General features: G+C 41.6%; 1 protein-coding gene across 6 annotated transcripts in view; it reads right to left on the reverse strand.

The window, feature by feature from the left end:
* Window positions 1-941: 941 nt before the first annotated feature.
* Window positions 942-24,155, reverse strand: part of DENND1A (DENN domain containing 1A) — a 189,070-nt gene continuing 165,856 nt past the window's right edge. For 3 of the 6 annotated variants that reach the window (XM_034067586.1, XM_034067583.1, XM_031046493.2), the window contains 4 exons: window positions 20,003-20,062; window positions 15,471-15,559; window positions 4,909-5,164; window positions 942-3,920 (listed from right to left, as the gene is read on the reverse strand). In XM_034067586.1, coding sequence (XP_033923477.1) covers window positions 2,613-3,920; window positions 4,909-5,164; window positions 15,471-15,559; window positions 20,003-20,062 — 1,713 coding nt within the window. In that variant the 3' untranslated portion in view covers window positions 942-2,612. Of the gene's footprint in view, window positions 3,921-4,908; window positions 5,165-15,470; window positions 15,560-18,288; window positions 18,729-20,002; window positions 20,063-24,155 lie in introns of those variants that run through there. The other 3 variants (XM_034067584.1, XM_034067585.1, XM_034067587.1) reach the window with 3 other exon arrangements.

The raw sequence follows: 24,155 nt of genomic DNA on the forward strand, positions 1-24,155 counted from the left end.
CAATTTCCAAACCTGGATGCTGGATTCTAATTGCAAGTTACTACAAAATAGCCCCCAGTACAGGCAGGGGAATCACAAACCTCTTGTAGATAAAACCTACACAGAAGGTAAGGAGGACTCTTCAGCAACAACATTCTCGTATCTCCACAGCTTCCAGTGCCTGTGTCTGAAACGTTTCTGACCTTGTGAGTGAACAGGACATAAGCCTGGTTGTGCCATCAGTGCAGCAGCAGCTGGGCCAGAATGCTGAGGATTTGCTGTAACTGGGCAAAGCTTTCCCAACCAGCCATGGGGAACACAGGAGCAATGCACAAAGCTGAATCACACCAGGAACACTGATCCAGGCTGATAAAAAGCACCAGAAATATTTCTACAGCAGAAAACACCCCGTTTCCATCCCCACACAAGCACACCTGGGTTCCATCCGGAATGAATCACATTTGGAATTCCTGAGTTTTTAAATAAAACACTAAATTCTGCCCATTTGATTCCTTTTATTGTTTATAAAATCTCGAGGGGTGTCCAACCTCCCCCTGCCCCTCAAGCCCAAGTGAAGGGTGGTTAATGCGTTTATTGAAGAGTTAATGCTTTTTAGTGCCTCAAATTGACTTAAAAGCTAAACCCAAGTGTGCTTGTTTGTCTAAAACCCCACTGCATAAAATACTCTCTAACATGGGCAGAGTAAAATGACCAGAGATGGACAATGATACAAAATTACCTGAGCACGGGTGAGGCCTCCTCAGTTTATCATCTCTGCGTGACATTAAAGCTATGAATGAAAGCCAATGTGCAATTCCAGTGGCACATCCCATGCGGAACCTCCTGGCGCCTGCACATTCACACCACAACCAAGACAGTTTAATCATCTGGTTCATAGCAAAGGAGAGCTGAGATTCCAACCTCAATTTACAGATAACATTCATAGTCTGAACTGTATAAAATCAAGTGGAGCTCTTATCGGAGACTTTTAATATTTTACTATGCAATACTAAAACCATCCGTCTGCAACACAAAAGGAAAATACAAACCCAACCGAGTGGCTCGTCAGGAACAGCACTGTACAGAAATGTAGTATTAATGTAAGACTACAGTCTCCCCAGCCTGTTGGCACGTCAGACTCGATCGCAGAGACAGCCACCGTCATACACTGAGTAAGAAAACTTCCAAGATTATGTGACTAAAACATTGGAAATCAGATAAAGCTTTACAAGAATTTCCCCGTGTGTCCAAAATGGTTTCCTTTATCAAAGGCTAATGGTGATGTGGTTACCTCTTCGAGAGTAACATGGGTTACAGCAGATTGTGCCCAAATACAAAACAAAACGAAGAAGCACCACGGAATGAACCCAGAAATGCTCACTGCAGGGACAGCAGCTTGGAGATGGGATGCTGAGATGAAGGTGACATTTCTTGAATACTATTGCCACAGGAAGTGTCTCAGAAAATCCCAATGAACGTACCCGTTACCTTCCCAGGGCTTGGCTGTTCCTTCCTGGCCTCACAGTCCATTTCCTCATCCAGTCACTGTCTCGTACCAGCAGACGGGTCTCAGCACTGCAGGACGGGCTGACAGAGCCAGGCGCAGGCCAGATCCAACCCCTGATTCCAAGGCAGGTGTGGGTATTCCTGCACCACGCTGCTGGCGTGTCCACACACTGGCCTCTAACACGAACCCATGAGCTGGGAACTTTCAAACCCCAAGTTTTTTCTCTTTTTGTTTGTAATAACCAAGATAGATATTGTTACATTCCATTCATATACTGCCATTTATAGTATTTATATATAATATTAACATACACAGATATAAGAACTAGGATACTCTTTATGGCCTCTATTTTCTGACAGATTTAACAAAACCAAACAACCCCCCCCCCAAATTAAAACAATTGCTGGTGTTTCCAGTTTCCCAACAGAGATGCAGGACCAAACCCTGAGCAACTGCTCTGTGCCATGGTTTTGTTGCAACAAGGACTTACAACACCTCTGCACCAGAGGAGTCCCTGTTACCTCTCAGTATACCAGGGAGGAAATAAAAGTCTGCAATAAAAGCTTATCCAGTATCGTAACCTAAATGAACAGATGCATTTCGAGACAGGGTGAACTCACAGGCTAACAGATGCACCCCGTGCAGCACACAGGGCTCGGTTGCTTTGCTACTCTTTACACGTGAAAGCAAAAGATTCTACTTATTGTGTAAGACAGGAAAACCTCACCACCATTCCCCCTGTGGGAACACCACACCAGTGCATGTGCCACGTCATGCTCCCACCTGCGCCAAGGACTGCAAATACAAGGGATGGAGCAACTTCTGTTGTCTGAAAAAGCTTTGTGTGGAAAACCAAACCAAACCCAATCCCACTACCCTTATGCTTTGGTCAGTGCAAGTCCTGGGGGTTTCCAGTGGTGGAGAGTGAGGAAGCAGCTGCAGGGAACAGGACAATGGGGGAACTCTGGGCCAAAAGCACTCATGTGTCAGTTGCAGCACAGTGATGGTCCTGCAGCTCTCCTGGTTAAGCCTTCTGTGAAAGAAATGCTTGGTTTTATGCTGGCTCCAAAAAAAACCCAGAAATCCTCTGTCAATTCCAAAGGGACATCAAAAGCCATCAGGAGCGTTACTCAAAGGTTTCCCATCGCTTTCGGAGCTGTTCAACCTTACCTGGTGCAGATGACACGTCCTGCTTTGTCTTTTTTAGCAAATCTTCAAATGGATCTTTTGTCTCCTCAGATTTTGAGGACAGTAACACTGACTCTAAGCCCTTAGCTGGCCTGGCAGGGATCAAAGGGGGTTCGTTAGACAGGAGAGATAGTGCTTGTTTGGGATCTACCTTTGAGCTGGCCTGGCCCACCTGTAACGTTCTGGTTTTAGGAGGACCACTCAAATGTGCTGGCTGCAGAGAGCCTGCAGGAGAAGGGCTCTGCAGCAGTAAGGAGCTTGCCGGTGGCATGGCTGGAGCCTGGCTAAACAAGTTTGGCATGGAGAGCGTTGAAATATTTGGTTGAGGTCTTTGTGGTGGGTAGAAGCTTGAACTAGGGGTTATGAAGCTAGAGCTATAGGCATGACCTAAAGAGGGGGTAAAAGAGCCCCTTGGGGGTCTAACTAGAGACAGCGAAAGGGCTCCTGGCATTGTTTGTGTGAATGGGTTAGGAGAGGGCTGTAAAAAAGTAGGAGGTGCTGGGGAAGGATAACCAAGTGGCTGGACAAATGGGACAGCTGGAGTAGGCACAAAGTCACTTGCCACCGAGGCAAAGCCAGCTGCAGAAGGTGAAGCAGCTGAGCTCTGCAGGCTGCGGGGACCTTGCTGTGGGCCACTGCTTTGCCAGTTGGCTGTTTTTAATGGATCCAGTAAATTAAGAAGGTAGTCGCTTTCGTTACCTGTGTTTTCTGTCTGCACCTTGACAGGCTGGAGCATCTCAGCAGTGCTGGTAGCACTGGGCAAAAGCTGAGATGGACGAGAGGCGTAATTTACAGACTGCTGGATTTCAGAGTCTAAGGACATGCTACCAGCTCCAAAGGGCTCTGGGATAAGATCTGAAACCAAATGGCTACGTCCTGGGGTGAGAATTTCTGCTGGCCCAGATGAAGTCTGATGCTTGGAAGCCCTGGGTGCTGGTGGTGGTGGCACTATCCCCAGTTCAGGAGTCTTTCTTCCCTGTGGCCTAGGAATGGTGATGTTCCCTTGAATGGCAGGATTTGATTCATCCTTTTCTGCAGGGGCCAAGATGCTGTCTTTGCTCAGGGGTCTCCTTGTGATGGGCGGCATGTTACCAAGTGCAGTCAAGGACCTTTCCGGTGAGCTTTGGGAATACTTGGTCGGAATAGCCATGTCATCATGACCCATACTCCACAGCTTGTTGTAAGCGTGAGACAGCTTCATGGGTGGCACAATCCTGTTCCTCTCAGACACGCCAAGATCCATTCTCTTGAAGAAAGCATAAAAAAATATGTTAACTTTCACTGATGTCCTCACAACACAGAGCATAAGGAAGCATAAAGGCAGGCTACCAATACTGGAGAGGGAAGGCACATGCAGTCTAGGACAGGCAGGACATCAGAAGCAAGACTCTGCAGTTTTTAAGTCCAGCTCTGCCTCTAACAAATTGCTCAGCCATGACATATTGTGGCATCTGTTGTTAGCCAAGTAAGGAGCACGTACCTTATCTAAGGTACAGGAATTGAGAAGCTTTAATTGCTGTAAGGAGAAGCTGTCAAATGAAGTACTTGGATGTAACACTAAATTAAGTATTATTATAAGGTGGAAATGCCATTCTCTTGTTTCATGTCACATGAAGATCTCAGACTCTGATTTAGTTTGGCACTAAGCTGCACATAATCAGTGAAGTTCCTCATGAAGAATCTCTCTTCTACAATCCAGATTGTTCAAATGACACCTTGACCAAACTGCCCAGAATGAATGAAGCTCATTTAAAAAAACATGCAGTTTGGAGGGGACCTGAAACTTCCCAGGTATTCTTTCTCACTGCCAAGCATCAGCTTCAAAGATCACTGTGTGTGACACCAAGTGGACAAAACACCTTCTGAGGAGCAGGGCAGATAACTCTTTCTTGAGAGGCTTTACTGGAAAAAGTTACTGTCATATAACTGAGTCCCATCCCAGTATTTCTTAATCCAGAGATGAATTCTGACACATGAACAAATGCCTGGAAAATGGATGCATCTACTCAATGACATGAAAAGGTTCCTCAGAGAATCATAGAATGGTTTGGGATGAAGGGACCTTAAAGCTCACCTAGTTCCAACTCCCTGCCACATCCAGGGACACCTTCCCATAGACTGGGTTGCTCAAACCCCCCTTCAACCTGGCCCTGAACACTGCCAGGGATGGAATAACGGAAAGACAGCTAGCCCTGGTTCTGTGCAACCCAGTGCACACAAAACCCCAGCCAAACCTGGTAATCAAATGTACATCGCTGATCCCCCTCTTCTTTGGGAGTCCGCAGGTCTTCCAGGCTCTTGGCTTGGCTGAGAGGCTGAGGCTGTGCTTCCACTTCTAAGTTTGGGAAGATGTCTTCAAGGAGGTTGATTTCTGTGGCCTTGCTTGAGAGGAGAGGGCTTGGAGGCAGAGGCTCTTTGGACTTTTCTGGGCTGATCACCTCTTCCCCATCAGCACTGTCGGATTCTTTTAGGGCCCGGTAGGGTTGAGGCCTTGGGGAGAAACAAAAAATCAGGTTGCCAATGACTGTCTAATTACTATTTTTTAACAAGTACTTACTAAGGAGCTGGATGGCTTCACAAAAGGATTTTGGGTGGCAAAATACAGTTTCCAGTGCTTTGTAAACAACATGAATGTGAGCAGGGACCAAGGGCAGAACACACAAAGATGACCTGGTGCTTGAGGGTTTTCAGAAAGAAAAAAGAGGTGGGAAGCACTCAGAGGAAAGCTGTGATCATGCAGTTGCAGACAGGCTGAGGGGGGATCTCCCTCTCAGAGCAGGAATAACTGGACAACACCTCTCCCTTTTGACACCACCCCCCCTCAGCAGATCACTGCTCCCATGCCCTTCCACACAGCAAGTCAGAGCCAGCACATAGCGAAGCCCCCTGTGATTTGCAGGCACTGCCATTCTTCTGCTCCAAGCTAACTCAGCACAGAACATAATTCAGTGTTTTCCTGCAATAATTGGGAATACTGTGCAGAGTTCCAATGATTACACTGGTGTCATCTTATCAAGAAACAACACAATCCATTATGGAGACACCTATTTTACATTTACAGCCGAGGCCGAGTTTGCAGGATGCTTTTCTTGCACATACCTCAGCAAAAAATGAACACCAGCAGATTTGCATATTGGTTCTGTGTACAGAGAACAGCAGCATAATGTGCAGCCAATTAATAACTAGAAGTGCCACACGTAGCTGTGGTGATTGACATTTGACTGGCAGCCAGTTTTACTGTGGCATTTAAACAAGGTTTCAATTAAAAGAAAATATTTGTGAGACCTGCAAAAACAGACCCTACGGAAGGAGCTTCCTCCTCTTTCCTTATTTTATTATAATACATCTATATCATGCAAATTTATAAACAGCCCATCTTCATTCATCAACACATATCGCAGGCATTCAACTAGCAACACAAGAATGTATAATGCAAGTACAAACAGACAGCTGATGGTACGTGTCCTTAGGAAGAGGGTGAGCTTGCAAATCCTGGTTGTATCTTTAGTCTCTCCCACAGTACGTGCTCAGCTGCTAAGCACTACAGATCATACTGCAAAACCCCTGAGGAATATTCTGCAAGCAAACTATTCTAGCAGCCTGGCCTCTGCCACCCCAAACAGCAGAGTGGGAACACTTTTCCATCCCTTTGCTACTAAATCCATTTGTCCATCTCCCCATGTCCAACTGCTGCAGGCCCATCACTTCCCTGTCAGTCCTGGACCTGCCTTCTGTATCACACAAAGGATTTAGCAACTAGAGACTCCACTATCCAACCAGCAGCCTCCTTCTCCAGCCAGTCTAACACACCTCCATTCAGCTCCAGCTCTCTGATGTGGCTGGGCACAGTCCCATCTCCTGGAACCACCTGGATCTGGCATCATACAGATCTCTGGATCAGTGGCTCACAGTGCCCTGGCACCTCTTCCTACAGGTTCTGGTCAAGCCAACAACAGCGTTTGTTAAAAGCATGAGTGTAATTCCATGCAATTTATCACTGTTTCTCCCTAGAAATCCTCAAGCAGGTGAATTAGGAAAGAACAAACCCTCTGGATGACATTCAGTAAAGCCTCAGCTCAAGACTGCCCTCAGGGTTGGTATGTTCAAATACACAGTAAGAGGTAGTTACTACACCTGAGTCCCTGTGCACCTCCAGTGTTACTCTCACCTCAAAGAAATACACTCAGGCTCCTGTGAAGATTGTCCAGGTAAAAGTGTTGCCTGCCAGCTCCCGCTCCCCCAACATGGGACAGAGCTCTGCAGCCAATGCTTATGTACAGCTCTCACAGGCTGGTGGCTCCAATATGGCCAGGCTTCTCAGCACTATGTACAAAACTAGGCAAGACAAAGTTACAGAGGTTTGGGAACTGGCAAATTCGAAAGCTGGATACAAATAACACAGTGAGTAAACCCAACAAAAATGCGTCCTGTTTCATATAATAATTTTAGGTCAGACTGCATGCAGAACCCCTAGATGACATCTGCATGGTGAATACCCATCATCACTGCGGATGTGGTACTTGATAGAACAGAGAGGCTGAGATCAAACAAGTGAAAGTAGGAAAAGCTGGTGACTGCACTGCAATAAGGCTCAAAGGACAATCCAGAAAGCACAACAAGCACCACACAAACCCAGGTGGCAGAAGGTGTGGACAGGAACATAAGCAGCACATTGCAACAAAGGGCAAGAGGAAGGGTTACATCCCACAGAGCTGATGTGAAACCACAAACTCTGCATTGCTGTGTAGTGTTTCATGCAGGAGGATGCTTTTGCATGCCACTAAATATTCAAACAAACAAGCAGGAGAAATGCTGAACATTCATCAAGTGCTGTACAGAGACCGAAGGAGCATTTCCAAGAGTCCCAGTACAGGAGCAGGCACCCTGACCAATGCAAAAACCATCGTTCGGAGACTGAATTAATACAACAAAAGAATAAAGGATAGACCATTCAAAAGGAGCAGAGAAGAAAAAGTTTTCAGAGAAGCCAGAGACAGTATCCTCTTCCTGCTGAAATTCATCGTCAGAAGAGTCCTCAGAGAGGAAGACTGTATAGTGTCGCATGGGCTTTACAAGGCTGAGGGAAACAGGAAGAGAAAAGGAAGTTATCAAGTTGTCACAATCAAAGCTCCAGAGGAGAGAGAAACCCAGCAGTCCACAGGCTCTCAATCATTTCCTAGCGTGACAGGCTGCACTGCAAAGAGCTCTGCAGGTGATTGTGGAGCTCTGCTTTTCAGGCAGAAAACACAACTCTTCTAAAAGCATCTTAGGTGCCATCTAGTTGGGGAGGGTACCAAGACCTGCAATTACAGCCACACTGCAAAGGAAGCCAAGGCAGAAACCCACCAGGTCTCTCCTTCCTTCCTCTCATCACTACATCAATGGAAAAGAAATAGCTAGGGTTATAAAAGCAAACATTCTAGCTGTCTGAATGAGGTCTTTTCCCAAACATCTCCATTTTACCAACCACACATCACTGATAATATCCTAGTTATTGTAGTGAATCAAAACATACACCATGGACGACCCAAAGCAATACATAATTGAGGTGGAAGCTTATTTCTGCTACTACTGAGCTCCAGAATAGAATTCTTCAGTGCAAACAGAATCAGACCCATCATGTGAACAAAAGGATAGGTGCTGATCCTGTAGACATCACAGAGCAATGCGATGTATTACACACTGTGTACGTTCTAGGTAAGACAAGGATATGCTGAAATCAGAACAAGACCAAAAGTATGGACAGAAAGAACTGGATTTGTTTCCTTTACAGTACTAAAAGTATCTTGAATGGCATCTGAATTCATGGTCAGCCTTCACTCTTTTAGTTCTTTTATCTCAATTAGTAAGCAACTATATGATGAAGTTATGAAAATCAGGCCAAAGGAGTATGTCAGGAAAGGGAAGCTGGACGCAGTAAGGAGCAGCTCAGAGGGCCCAAGCTGCCACCCTGAACAAATATTTATCCACAATCAGGTCAAAGCTCATTAATAAAAAGTCTCAAATAGTGGCAGCAGTAGATGCTGACGTTGTGCAGTGTTAGATCCTAGCCTGGGGTACCTCAGGTAAAGCTGTGGCATAGCTGTTCTTTTCCTCTCCTACAACAGGCATCTGGGAAAGTGAGGTGAGGCCACTGCATTAGGAAAAAAACTGCTGTACCATTATTTTTAACCCCCATCCCTTTTTTTAAGGAAAGTGACTATTTTCAATTTACATTAACAAAAGGCTCCACCTAAAATAAACCAGGAATCAAAGATACTTCAAAAATATTTCTGAACTTACATACACATCTTTTTGTTTTAGGAGAACAAATTACATTTACCATGATTGCAGAAAATCTATAATGATTTCCAGAAATCAAGAGTGATATTGAATTTGTACATATCTCACCAGTACACGAAATGTCTGGTAACTGCACAGAACAAATGTACTGGTGCAGTTTCCCTTAAAGCACTGCCTCTGATACCTTTTGTTTGCCTTCACACTATGCTACATTCGAATGGCCTGTGTCTGTGTGCACACATTTATTAAACTGGGAACAAACTCTGAACAAATAAGACAGGATCTTGTTGGCCAGATCATCAACTGCACTTCAGTGCAGCTCAGTGCAAATAGAGTTACGCACAGGGTAAGTTCACACATACCAGGCTTACTGCTGCTGCAAGATTCCTTAAATGAAAGTGGGATCTCCTAATTACAAGCAAGGAAGCACTTAAGTCGCACTGCTGGGGTGCTCTGTAATGATTCTGGCCCACGAGAAGGGATGAACAATCTAAAATTGTCCAAGTTTAAATTTTTTATTAGCTCAAGGCAGTCAGATCCAAAAAAAGTGCCTATTCCCTCATTAACCCAATTCGGGAACTCTCCCGCCGTCTGCCACCCACCACTCACTCGAATCCCCTGCACAAAGAGCCGTCTCTGAGCAGGCAGGTCACAGCACGCCCGGCTACGAGGCAGGCACGGCTGCAGCCTGAGAGGGGAAAAAAGGATGTGTCCGTCACCACTACAACCCTCATCATCTCCACATGACTGCACCAGCTCCTGCCTACCTAATCTCTTCGCTGAGTTACCATGCAGATGACTTGCTGATCTCTTTCTAATGTTTAGTTTAACATGTCTTCGGTTAGCACCAGCATATGACAGTACTGACAGCCGTGGCTGTTCCTTTTTAAATATCATGTCAGAAACACAGCGCAATAAAGCTGGGGATGCGCTCCATGGCTCTGCGCACCATTATGATAGTAGGGGTTTCTTTTTTAATGAGGAAGATCTGCATCTCAGGAGCTTTTTTCATGTGTCAGGATGCATGGACAAATCAGCAGCACATCACACTGGCCAAAAATGAAATGCTGACAAATGTAGATATTTCAAATTTAATTGACACCTAAATGTACTTGAGATAGAAAAAAAAATATACAGAGAAATGTGAGTACAGGGGATGGGAATTAATAAGGAGAATTCTGTAATAATTTAAAAAGAGATTTTGGTTATGAGAAAATTAAGTTTGTGTTTTTTAACAACCGTGTTGCTTTTCCCTGACTACAGAGATCATGGCACAAAGGGGCAGCATGCACTTGTTGTCATTTTCCTCCTAAAAAAGGGCTTCCCAATTTGGAGGGTGAATTATTTATTTTTTTAAAAGAATAACTCTACAGTAGCTCAAGGGAATTAAGGAATTTGTCCCTCTTAGACAGTAAAATGAAGAGAATGAGGAATTTGGATGCATGGGCTTTTTCTTGCCAGTATGAAATAGGAGACTTGGGACTGAGGGGGATTACCCAGTAACTATTCAATGTGAACAAAGCCCAGACCTATCGCTGGAATTCCTTCCTGCTTACTCTGAATACTCAGGACGCCTGAGTGCGAGCTAACACAAATAGTAAAATATCCATTTGATTTTGGAAGTGCCACTTGGTACACTGTGAATGTTCACAGGGGCAGAGCATTTCCACAAAACCAAAAACATTAGCATAAAGGATATTTTAAATTAGAAACGACAAAACAATTTGTATCACAAGTCATCCAACCAGACAGCAAAAGCACCAGCTTGCAATCCCTGTACCCAGGAACGGCAGTGACTAATAGTCTTTATGAACTTTTTTACGAATGTTCTACAGAGTTGGAGATACTAACAAAGAATTTAACGTGGGAACCAGCTGGATGACACCTCTGCCTGCTCTGACAGATCTAGATATGAGGTTCTACAAAGGCATTTCACGTTTTTGTCCTATTACTCGGTACTAAGGATCTATTCACCCATTTCCCCTGCAGCGATCTCATCCCTTGACAAAGGCAGGCTGTTACATTTGTACAGTTGGGAGGTTCACTCCAAAGTAGACAGCGGAAATAGGCCCCAAAATTAAAGCTTCTTTTAAACCATCATACTGGGACAGAGCGAGGCTCCCCAGGGCAGCCCTGCTCGCCTTGTGCCGTGGTTCGGGCTCAGCAAAGCCTGCAACAGAACCTGATGGCTCTCTGAATGTTTCTTTCTTGTTTGCTGTCCCTTTGCTGTCCTGGTGCCACCTTCATTGTATGTAGCTTCCCCTACACCAGTCTTCCCAAGGGAGAGGAACAAAAGCACACACAGTGAGCCCTGTCTGCTATACCCTTCAGTATTTTCTTTCTGATTGCAGCCATCCTTGCTCATATGGGCACTTGCTGGCTTAACTTCCTAAGTAGAGATTCTGCTTGCAGCAGTGCAATGGAAAACCTTTACCATACACACACATTCTGTGTGTCAGAGCTGCAAGAGCCTGGTTACAACAACTGGAATTTAATGTACTTTATGAGCCTGTATCATTCAAACCTGCCATCATGCTGACTTCATACTAAATTCAGTGTAATAACCCACTATTGCACTGCAGCCTATTTTCATTCAGGTGATACAAGGGAAAGCCATTAGCTTCTCTACTAAGTCCTACCCGACTTGTGGAAAGCCATAATGAACTGCTGCAGCACTGACATGGGTTTAGCCAGCCCAAGAGCCTTTTGACATGCTGTTAATTGTGAGCCTGACCCTCTGATTTCCTATTTTAATTTCCTCCCACTCTGCATGCCCTGGAAGCCAGCTAGTTGGTACTTACAGAAGACAGATCCTAGAGCCCTCTGGAAGCCTATTCTACATTTAATAGGAAATCTTGCTGTGGTGTAAAAGAGAGCTCTCAAAAACCTGCCTATCTGTTAAAAATGCAATATCATATTTCTGTGAACAACTAATTTGTATTTAAGGAGCAATGTCCCGCGTGTCTAGGACTGCCCCAGGTGGTAATCCAGCACTTTCTGACCTCTCATCTACAAATCCTTCCTGTTATTTTATAACTAAAAGACTTTTTTTAGAAAATTATACATTTTAAATTTCAGAATTTGAAGAATGATGAATATCACAAACCTTGAATTATCAATAATGCTGTAAAAGAATAATCTTTCTATTGAAACAGCAAAAAACCCGCTACTGAACAATTTGATGAAGGAAACAACAGCTCTTCCACCAGCTCTTCTAAATAGAGTGGTTTAACAATAGACATTGGCCATCATCTTGGGCATTCTTTTAAGTCACTGCTCCCACCCTCCTGTGTTTTAATTGAAGACTGATTAGAAATGAGCACACATACCCCAAACCAACAGTTTTCTTTTATACAAATAAAAAAGTTTAACTTTGTAACTGAAGATACAAGTTTTCTTGTATCATAAGAAATGTACTAACAAATGTAACAACTGAAAGGCCCTCTACATAAGGGTTTGCTTTTCGGAGGTGACATGCAGCATTACAAATGGTGAAGAGGCTGCCCTGTGGAACATGTTCTCTGGGAAACAAGAGTGTCCGTGGTTAGCGGTACCTGTCCCAGGATCCTGCCTCCATAGACTGGAGGGAGGATGAATAAGGGCAGCCTGGGCTGATGAGTTGGATATGCTGAGGAAAGTCTCTGATGCCTCCAAGTAGTCACATTCAATACCAAAATGACAGCGGTAGTTTTATATGCAGAAAGAAGCCTCTCATTGAACGGAAGCTCCTACTCATAAAACATATCCCATGTGTGAGTACCTGGAAAAAGTAACTGGCTAATAATTATTTGGCTTTGGAACCAGTACTAATAATTAATTAGTTCTGGTAAAGTTTTGTTTAAGAAAAACACCCTCTCCTGACTTTATGTTTTCATTTCAGAACAACAGAGAAAGATTCTTCCTGAGACAGAAAAGCAGAAAGTTTGTGAAACCTGTCATGAAAATCCTTAATTACTACTTGTAATACTTTTCCTTTTTTTTAAATGTAATTTTGAGATAAGTAGTAAGGAAAAAGGTCGGGATTATTGAATCATTACCTATTTCAAAAGCATTCACCTGAAGTTATTTCTTAATTTAGCCATTTATTTTAGCTTTATTTAACTACACAGTTAGATATTTCCTTCACTTGTACTTTCAAACACAACTTTAGTGTTGTTGTCATCATCAGTGTGTGTTGTGTGTCCTGTCTCCCTACTGCCCCAACTTAGTTTTGTTAGAACACCCTAAGCAAACACTTTACGGGAGATGTAGCTGAGTGCAATAGACTGGAGGTAGTTCTGTCAAAGTTTGCTTTGCCACTTGAAGCTGATACAGCGAAGAATGAAAATACAACCAATCCTGCTGTGACACTGTATCTGAACTGGATAAAACATTGAAAACTGGGAAAGATCAGGAAGAGACCACAACTGGTACCATATAGCCAGTGTCAGTGGTATGAACACATTACCTGGTTTTCTTCCACATTTATAAGAAAGAAAAACGTATCTGTAAAATGCCTGTGAAACAAAACACGTCAGTTTACAGCAGAATCTTCATTCTCTTTTGTAGATTATTGTAAATTATTTTCACAATTGTTTTTAGTAGTTTACTCTGTGAAAGACTTTAAACTTAACAACAATAAATTAAACCAAAGTAAAATAATAATTTTAATTCAGTGTGTTGCTAGCATTACTATAAATACTATATTTATAATTCAGGTTTATGTTTGTTGCTGGTCTGATACTGGCAGAAATTGAAAATACGTGTTAGCAGTAAGCCACACTGGAATGTCAATCCCAAGATCCATATTTCTTCCCATGAAACACATATAATAGTTAAATTGACTCAGTTACCTTTCACCTACATGCAGTAAGTCATCACATGAAATTAAGAAAAAACCTTTTATTTTAACAATTGCTATAATGTGTTCAGGGCCAGTTACCACCCTGTAACCACATAAACCTTTTTGCAGGATTTGCAATCTGCTCCACAAGAGGGCAACCAAATTCCACTACAAAATGGATGAGTAATCTGGTAGAATTGAACAGTGACCATTCATTTAAGCTAAAAGCAAGAGCACCTCCCCATGCTAAAGTGGCTGGGAAAAACCAAGCCACGCACTTAACTTTGGAAGGACAAGAAGGGACATAACCTCTACCTCTTATTCCCAACCTCTACCTCTTATTCCCAACCTCTATCCTGTAACAGTGGTGACAGGGAACTGGCACATATGTGGAGAAAAGGTGTGTCTAAAGAAACCAACCATTTTAATTTTTATGGGATTTGAGTATCCTCAAATACAACAAATATCCTGTAACCTTCATCAGCTAAAGCATTTCGCTTTACTGACAATAAAGCAACCACAGTATGGGACATAGTGGCTATGATATAAGCAATTACTTTGTGCTGCAGGTGGAGACAACTTCCAAGGAAACCTCTGTGACAGACTAGACCTGCACCACCATCTTGCAGCCCCTGAGTCTTCTGCTTTTATTCTTTGAGCGGTTCCAGTGTGACTTCCCATGTCAAGGCAATGCCACAACACTGGACATCTGGAAAATGCCACTCCACTCCCAACCAGAACATAGTGCTGGTGACTCTTATGTACTTCTGAGCAGTTAAATAGCTACACTCATAAGAATCCAAATAATTTTAAATCCAATATGTGCACTGATGCAGCCTACACGTATATTTATCACACACTATAATGTCTTTTGGGCTATATTGGTAAGGTTCAATATATCCATTCTCTTTTCAGGTTTTCACTTGATGGCCTATTGCTAACTCAACTATAGCAACATGTTAAGAATATCTGCAGCAATATACAACACTATCTTATTTGAAAAAAAGTAATATGTGACATTCATGAAACTATCTGGAAAAACAGATCTTCAAGGTAACAGAATATCATGTTCCTATGAGCAAGAGAGATGTTGGAAACCAACACTTTATACATGAGCAATAGGCTACACCAGTACAAATTACTCAGAACATTTTCCCTGTTTACATGAAAGTCAAATATAAGAAGGTGGTAAATCCGCTAGTACCATGCAAGGCAGTTAAATTCTATAAGCCTTCACTATAGAGCTCATTACAGACCTTCTGTTAATGGTGACTACCCTTACTGCCATCGCTGAAACAAATAATTCTGTGTCTTCCAGATAAAGCCTGGCAGAAACAGTGGATTTGCAGGGAGGTGGCTCACAATTGCATTTAAAGCATACTTCAAAACAAAAAAAGAAATGAACAAATCTTCAAAACCTGAAAACTTTTCCACAGCAGGGCTATCAGATGATGTCTAACCTAGCAATCCAGAATATTCCAAGAAGTACACTTTGGTTTCTTGCTTTTTCACACTTCCTCTAAAATGTTCCAAAACTTGAAAACAGATTTTTTTCTTAGTTAAAAACCAAAATAAAACAAAAAACAAAAATCAGCCTTTGATATATAGTATGTTTTAATTTCTCCTTTGGTTAGTTCTGAACGCACTGCTTGCTGACACAACTAGAGAGAAGCAGAGCAGCAAAGTACTTACTGTTCCGGACTGGAGACTGAAGTCCTTCGTCCTTCCACAGCAATATTACTCTTAGGTCTCTTAACAACATGAGGTCTTGGTGGACGAACCTATGACACACACATAGAGAAGACATTTCATCAAATAGATCAAACAACAGACATAAATAACAAAACGTGCAACCACTGTTATCTTAAAGGTATCCTCCATTCAGTGTGTCTTTTATTGTGCCACAACGTTACATATTAAGTAGATATACAAATGAAAAGACAGCATGAATATAAACTACAGGGACCCAAAACTTCTGTAAGGAGAAAAAATCCCCACATGGTTTTGTCTAGCAAATGAAATATATATGCTTGTCACTGCCTGTTAGCTATTAGCAAAGCAACAAAAATTTGTTCCACTGTCCTGTTTGGTGTGGGCTAAATTTCTGATTAAAAATACCCTAAATGTGAGCTTCCTGTTACACGGTTTGTTAATAAGAGTAAAACTGGAAACTCCTGTGTGTTGCTGTACATTATACTGGAAACTGGAGCTCAGCTTGGACATCACAATCCTTTTGTCCTCCTGTTCAAAGAGGATAAAACCCAACTTCTCAAGTCAAGACTTCTGTGTAAGGCAGCACTGCAAGAATCTGTACTTAGAATAAATGTTGTAACAAGGAAAACACAGCTCATTCTTCATTAAAAATCTGCTTCCTTTCAGCAGCCGAACAGAAACCCTTGCCAGATATATTATCATTTTCACCCCTAATGTTATCTTTTATCGTGTGTAATAAAATCTAGAGCTGTTCTGTGGAAGATGATGTTGCTACCAATACAATCTTAAATAACATATCCATCACCTTCTAATGGTCAGAAATCAAACTTACTTACACTAACTCCACAAGCAAACAAGTTCTACTTCAAGAAAAAGTACAAACGCTTATGATTACTATATAGGCAAAGATTATGGATGTGCCTACCCATGCTAGTGAGTAATCCTGTTGATGAACCTATCCTTACGAACCAACTGTGGTTTGCAATATCAAGGTCAGGCTGTATGAAGAAGCTTCCCTTTTTTGTTAAACAAGTACTACCTTACCTGAAACGGAGTCCAATTTGTTGGCTTAGCTAAATGCTAGTTTCAAAAGAAATCCCCAAATCCCTCAAGTAAAGTTAGGAATACAACTCAACTCCTGACCTCCCTGCTCCTGTGCTCCCTTAATAGCCACAATATAAAGGAAGCTGTTTAGGCCGACAGTATAAGCGCTCTTAGGATGACTAATGAATTTGTGTGCAGTGACAGAATAGATGAAGATTTTCTCCCACCTCAGCAAGTTTTTGTTGGTTTTTTTTTGTTGTTGGCTTTTTTTTCCCCTGCTTTTGTGTTTTTATTATTTAGGATAGGGACCTTCTGGGCTTTTAGGTTTTCTTTCCTTTTCCCAGGCATATAAACCTCAAATTTTCTTGCCAGGAAAAAGCCACTGAAATGTGTGTTGTGTTTCTGCACTACACACAAGTATGCAGAAAATAGCAGCAGGATTATTGTACTGAATTTTCATTTCAAAGGAAATGGTGTACAGCAGATATGATGAAGAAATCCAGAGATGTATTGCCACTATTTCTTAGGAAAAAGGGCTTATGAAAAGGTCAGATGTTAAGGTCTTGAAGATCAGTCCCCACACGAGGCTGCTGCTCTCTACAATAAAGACGGCTTAAGAATGTGAATTTATGGCAGGAATGGAAGGATTAAGTTTGTGGCAACTTCAACTGAACTTGCAACGTGGTGAAACATGGGGAAAAGAACAACAGAGCTAATTAGATGAGCTGAGCTGTCAGAGTGCGGCAGAATGGCTCGGTGCCAACAAACAAAAGGAATGGGCTGGCAATCAGCAGAATCGATGAAGAATACTGCTTCATTAGGGTTGATAAAACAGAGAGAGACCGAGAGAGCCAGTGCGTGCAGGAGAGGGGGGAGAGGAGCGAGAAGGACTGGGGGGAGAAGGGAGCGAGAAGGGGAAAGAGAAAAAGAGAGGAAGAAAGAAACCTGTTTAATTAAATCTGAGCTGGAAGATGATGTGTAAAGCGGGCTTGTCATCATGCTGTGAACACTTTCACCTTTTGGGTGGTTCCTCGGGGGAGTGAGGGTGATGGCGGAGAGAGATGAGAGTTTGGGATGGCTCCAGGGGCCACCAGACCAGTGAAGTGCAGGGTGACATGCTAAGCAGGATTTAGAGCATTGTTCATGGGGGACTGAAGGGAAAGCCAGGAATCAAGCCAATTCCTTGCTGGATTTGGAGCCTTATGTAGACAAATAGGCAGGGTTAAATGCTTATCAAATGCAAAAGTACGAAAGAAATACAATTACATGAGCACACAGCTAAAAGAATAAAGGTAAACATCCAGTAGAGAAGGGTTAAATGTGCTTATTATTGTCTTCATCAACTTTATGCATAATTATTATATTTTTACTTTTTCTAATTGAAGTTTCCAAACAGCCACTATTAATCCAAACAGATCTCTATTAATTATAAGCAACAACCCTCTCTCTCTCGTAATACCACCACAACACATTTCCAAAACAGCAGAATGTAAAGAACATATCTGTTCTGCTTCCTTAACCTTTCTTTGGTCTGTTTTTGTTTTTAGCATTAGCAATGACTCATAATGCAAGGACTAGTGCCCATGGTTTCCTCCTCTTAACAGATACATCCTGAAACCAGTAAGGATTTCTCAGGAATTCTGGTATTACGTGGACTTGGTTGGAAGAGCAGGACCTGGTCTCCTCTTTCAGTGCTTGCTGTAAAAGCCTGGGGTAAATTACTTGCCGATACCCACCTCTGTAATACATGCCAAGACTAAGGGAGGGAAAAAGCAGCCTGCACAAAGTATTATTTACACACACAAAAAATGTGTTTCAACTATTAAAAGCCAAATAACAGTTCTGAACAACAACAAATTTATGTATATTTGGTACAAGCATATTTTTGGGAGTGATTATAATCATTTGCATTTATCTTGAATTTCCTCTTGATGAATGAAGCATTTCTGTTCCACTTACTGACACAGCTAGATGAATGCAACAGGAGCTTTTATTATTACATTTCCAACCTTTTATCAATCACATTGGGAGCAAAGACAGTTGACACAAACACATTATAGCGAGGACTATTAATGCACTACAGCTGGGAGATTAAACAGTCTTAGCAGGACTTGATGTAAAATAAATTACTCAATCTGAACAATACTGCTCAGCAACTTTTATACAGAAGAGTCACAGTGTGCCCTCATATACCTGCCAAACACAAAACAAGAGGGCTATAGGAACCTCATAGTACCATGGAAAGTTCATTCCTAGTGTCTCCCACATTAATTACATTTAAGAGAACACATACAAGCATAGTCAATGCTACCTTTTAAACACAGAAAACAGAAATCTTCAGAGCAGGAATCCATACAAGTGACTCTGTTAGGCTAAACACCCAGAGTTAAAAAGAGGGAGGAAAAGAAACACATGCTATTGAAATGTAACATAGGAAACATGCACCAAAGATCAAAAGTTAACACACACCCAAGTGCACTTGTTAACCAGTTGCCTGCTCATCCAAAACATATCTTTAACAAGTTTTAGCAAGATTAGATTTGAAAACTTGCATTTATTTCTTATGCACATACATGTATGTAATATGGAAGCAAGGAGTAAGATGTATTTGCCTTTGGGGAAACCGTATTCATAAAGCAACAGTCCAAAACAGAAATAAGTATCTTCCAAGGCTGTTGCAAAACCCAACACCCCTTCTAAGCTGATACTGCTTGCCTATACTACTAAAAAAAATTAATAAAGAAACGCTGGTGCAGCAGAGTGTCCAGCTTTAAAGCCATCTGGTATACTTAATATGTGACAACTGTCCTACAGTTAGTTTTGAATGAAAAACTGCTGAGATAAGGTATCCCTGCCTAACACAGCACAGGTATTGCATTGACAATAATATCTGCGTAGTTCTTCTCTTCCAGAGTCACTTCCTCTCGCCAATGTGCTGTGCCTACATTTTTTGCACTACGTTCCACAGAGTCTACATATATCATCCACAATGTGATACTAATGTTCTACCACCCTAATACAGATTTTGCTTTCTTCATGTGTATTCACACCTCTATTTTATGGAGAAAAATTAAGCATCCCAAATTAATTTTAAGTCTCTTCAGACTTCTGCTTCCTTTCATATTTGAGGTTAGTGCAAGTCTTCAAAAGTTCACTGGCTAAAAACTTATGCTGGCCTAGCAAGACTCTAAGAAATCACCGCAAAAATAAAACCAAATGTTGCAAGAGCAGCATCAGTTACCTGCAGAACTGACTGAAAGCTTCAGAACTCGTCAAAGAAAAGCAGAACAAAGGCAGGTCCCAGGGCTGTGCCGCAGCAGAGAAGAAGGGAGTTTAGGAGCATAATTCACACGTTGCTTTTTTGCAAAGTTTGACAATCCAAACTACCAAGGTTTAGTAATGCTACTAAGAGCGTAATTCAGGCAGTGTTAAGCTGTGGCAGTGAGACAAAACTACCAACTACTCACGGGCCTAGATGAACGCTGTATCTTTGGAGGTGGTGGCCGAGGCGGACGGAGTCTTTGCTGCTGTATCAAAGTGGAAACTAAATTAAAGTCACCTACATGAAAACACCTCTGATTTCGTGGCAAAAGCAGTATGAGTAGATGACAACATGAAATTACCTTAACTTCATACTCACCTCACAAAACACAATTTTTCTTTTTTCCTTTTCTTTCCCCCCCTAAAACCAGTGACAAATCTCATGACTTACAGAGTGCCATAGCCATAGCTGCCTGTTGATGTAGGCTTAACATAAACCAAAAGGTAGGAGGATCAGCACTCCAGACCAGAGCATCTAAAATTTACTGAGACAACAAAATGCTCAAGGTGGATTGTTAGACCTCAAGGTCCAAGTGTTCTAGACAATACTTAGGCAAATGGAAAGAAACCTGCAAAGCAGGATATTCAAAAAAGCTTTCACTAAAATATCAAGAGTGATTTCAGTGCTTGTGAAAACTCATGGTAAATGCCTCAAACCAGAAAAGACTTTTAAGAGTACAAGAAAAATCCCTAAGGCAATTAAACTTTTCACACAGTTAAACATGAGCATATGTTTAGACGCTGTATTGGACCAAGGTTTACACGCAACACCTAGAGCAAAATGTGTACTGTCATTCTAAAGAAAACTAAAAGCCTCATCACCAACAGTTCCAACGAAGACAGAAGAGTGCATTAAGATGCTTGGTTTGGTCTCTCATTTTTAAAATTAGCAGTTGGCCAACTCACAGCTTTGTAACAGCACTGGAGCTATTCCAATCCAGTTGCTTTTGACTGAGTCAGCATCATGACTCTCCTCACACAGATGGCACCTCAAGGTATACTCTGTTAGACAAGGAATTCACTGGCAATTAACGAGATTCTAAATAAAACCATCCTACAGTACAGCTTTGATATTGAGAATGAGATCACAGTTAGTGTCCTCTCTGTGGCAGCTTCTGTACACATACTGGCACTTCCAGAGAGCAGTGGAGTCCTCAGTGAGGAGGACATGGGAATGTCTTTGAACGCCGATTACTGCATCACTGCTGCCCTAGCCCATGGTGCCTTCCACAGATAAAACCTGTCAGCCATACAGAGAACAGGAGCTGGCAGTGGGAGTGAGCTTTTCCAGACAGAAAAAGAGAGTTTATGCAGATTACTGTACTTCTTTCCAAAAAATATTCCAGATTCATATCTCTGCAGTTCTCAGCTTCTCACCATCATAGCCTTTATTCTAGATTGACAGACATTTTTTCTCAACTACCCTTACACTGTGTCATTGTACAAGTCCAGCCTACCCTTTTTCACACCATTTTCATTTTCTTCTTATACCTTTTCAGACTTTTCGTTCAAATTTCCCGTTAAGTTATATTTTTGTATCCTTTGGTTCATTTCTCCTTACTTGTGTTGTCACTGAAGGAGTGCCAGACTGCACACATGTACTTGGCTCAGCTTTCTGGGGTGGGGGAGGAAAAAAAAACCAACCCACAACCAAAAAAGGACACTTGAGATGGAGAGCCAAGGCCAAAATTATTCCATGTGATAGCTTCCCTCTGTATTTTCCAAGAAAGCAGCTATGAAAACAAAGAGAACAAAGAGAGACATGGTAGGGTGGCTAGCTGAGATGGTTGCCATTAGCCTTACTGAGCTGTTTCTCTTCTGCCCCTTGTACTAACCAGGTCAGTCACAGGAGCTGAGTTAGGCTGCTGTGTAGCTCCCCATCATATCTGCTCAGGCTGAGAGCACAATCTTGAAATATATCTAACTTCCATTATGCACCACAGCATACTTACTGTCCATTATGCTTCAGAAGCATAACAAAACAGCTGAAAAACCTGAAATCTGCACTTTTCTGGTTACTTTAGAGGGCTTCATGTACTACCTAACAGCTTAGGCAAAGTATCTGATGAAGAATGAAACCAAGATACAATTATTATTAATTTATTCAATTTTTTATGCCTCCTGCATATGTATTTCCCCTTGTTATTTTTTTCCTCTTATACTTACCTAGAAATTGTGAACATTTCTACATTAAAAACTCTCAAGCAGGTTATTTAGGTGGGAAATTCAAATATTTTCCTAAAGCCATGGCTAGCAGTGTCTTCCTTGATTTGGGAATCAGCCAAACCACATACAGCACTAATATTTCACTCCCATTAGTCCTAAGTGACCAACAATTACAAGTCAGACCTTAAAACATCATGCTGTTGGCCTAGAACTCAAAACTGTGTATACTTCTTCTTTCCTTTTGATCTCTGAAAGGTAAGCATAAGCCCATGTTGCCTCCAACATTTTCTCAATTCAAGAGGGTCAAAAACTCTCCCCTTTACTATGAGCTGTGATTCTCTTTTCATTACTCAACTCTAGGACCAAGGAATACTGAAGACAGACTTTGTCAAAGTTTATGATATATGCAAATACACTTGCTGAGGTTATCTCAGCTTCCATTTTATTTGGGCCTTATGAAGTGACATAGGAGATTAAAAACAAACAAAAAAAATCTTTACTTGATTATTTGCAATTTGGACTATTTCTTAACACAATCTAAACCTATAAGCTCAGCTGTGATGTCATATCTGCAGTCATTTCTTCCCAGCATTCTCCTCCTTTTTACTAAGTTTTCTGTTGTTATTACCATTGATTCATCTTGCTGCTCTTCTAAACTTACTTTTTGCATTGACAGAACTTTCCTCTTCCCTTACTGAAGTTATCATACGGCAAATCAATGCCACACAGACTGACATCTTGAATTCCAGGTGGAATTCAGTCCAGCCACAATTTACTGATAAATCCATAGCTTTGAAGAGTCATAATCTAAACTCCTTATGGAGCTACCTTAAGAAAAAAATCATCATCATTCAAATTCATGACCTTGCTACAAGATCTGCCAGTGAAAGAAAGGATGGATAGCTGCTATCTCACTGACATCTGCTGCACCAGCATCTTGAGAAGCTTTCCTCAGACAGCAGCTAATATTCTATACCTATCTTATTTCTCCTCCAGAACAGACGACAAGTGACAAGATACCAGACACAAGAAATACAAGGTGAGAATGTCCATCAGACATTTCTGATCAGATAGAGGCAGTTTTCTCTGGGTGATGGTTACAGGCAGACCTACTCAGCAACAATGAACTCCTCCTTTGCAGGAGCTGATACATTCATATCCTTTATCCTGGCACTGGATTATTTTTTCCAGCTGAGATGCAAATACCACATATGATTAAATTAAGCCTTCACCTCTGAGGAAAAAAATGATTCTATATGTTTCCACAATAAAGACATATATAAAATGTGGATTTGGGAAGAGATTAAAAGCATAGGAACTTCTGCGTCTCTTGGACTTCTAAATAGTCATTCTGTTAAACTCTCAGAACTGTGTCCTCAGTACTTGTAACAACACAGTCACATCCAACACTCAGATTTATGTTTATCTTATCCACCAAAGTGCTATGAGAAATCCAGATAATTTTGTGTTGCACCACATACTACATTTCTGAACTCTAAAGAGATATGAACAGAATAGTAAGACAAAAGCTATATCTTCACAGGAGCGTGTTCTCTCCATTAAATATGGATAGGGAAATAGCATGGCTTAAATCAATGTTCTGAAGCACTGAAAGGAATAGGCAAAGGGCAGTGAGGAGTAACTGAAGTGCAGGTGCCCCAGGAGATAACAGTTAACTGCCCTTTACCAGAGTTTCATTTTTAATGTTGATGTTAATGTGTCACAAGAGTGGGATAAGCAAGTATATTCGAACTATATGAAGACCATATTTACTGGAAAAGCCACTGATTTGAAGTTAATTTGTTAATGCAGCAAAACACATTGTTTCTAAAAGGTCAGTAGGGGAAGTTGTGTTGGAATATCAACTTAATTACCTGTGCTGTAAGGATGAATGGGTACAAAACACCACATGGCTACATTGTTAAAAGCTGCTAAATTGCTATTCTAGGTATGTTCCTAAATGTATATACTATAGCTTTTTTTCTATGAAGAGAAGAAATGTCTAAATTAGCACTTTCTCACCAATAGCTGTTTACCAACATACCTTCTAATCTAGGTATTGTCTTAATTGTCACGTTCTAAATACTTTTGAACGTACAAGACAGAAAATCTGCAGAAAGCCAATTTTATCAC

The sequence above is a fragment of the Melopsittacus undulatus genome, chromosome 11 (assembly GCF_012275295.1).
Source record: "Melopsittacus undulatus isolate bMelUnd1 chromosome 11, bMelUnd1.mat.Z, whole genome shotgun sequence".
NCBI lineage: Eukaryota > Metazoa > Chordata > Aves > Psittaciformes > Psittaculidae > Melopsittacus > Melopsittacus undulatus.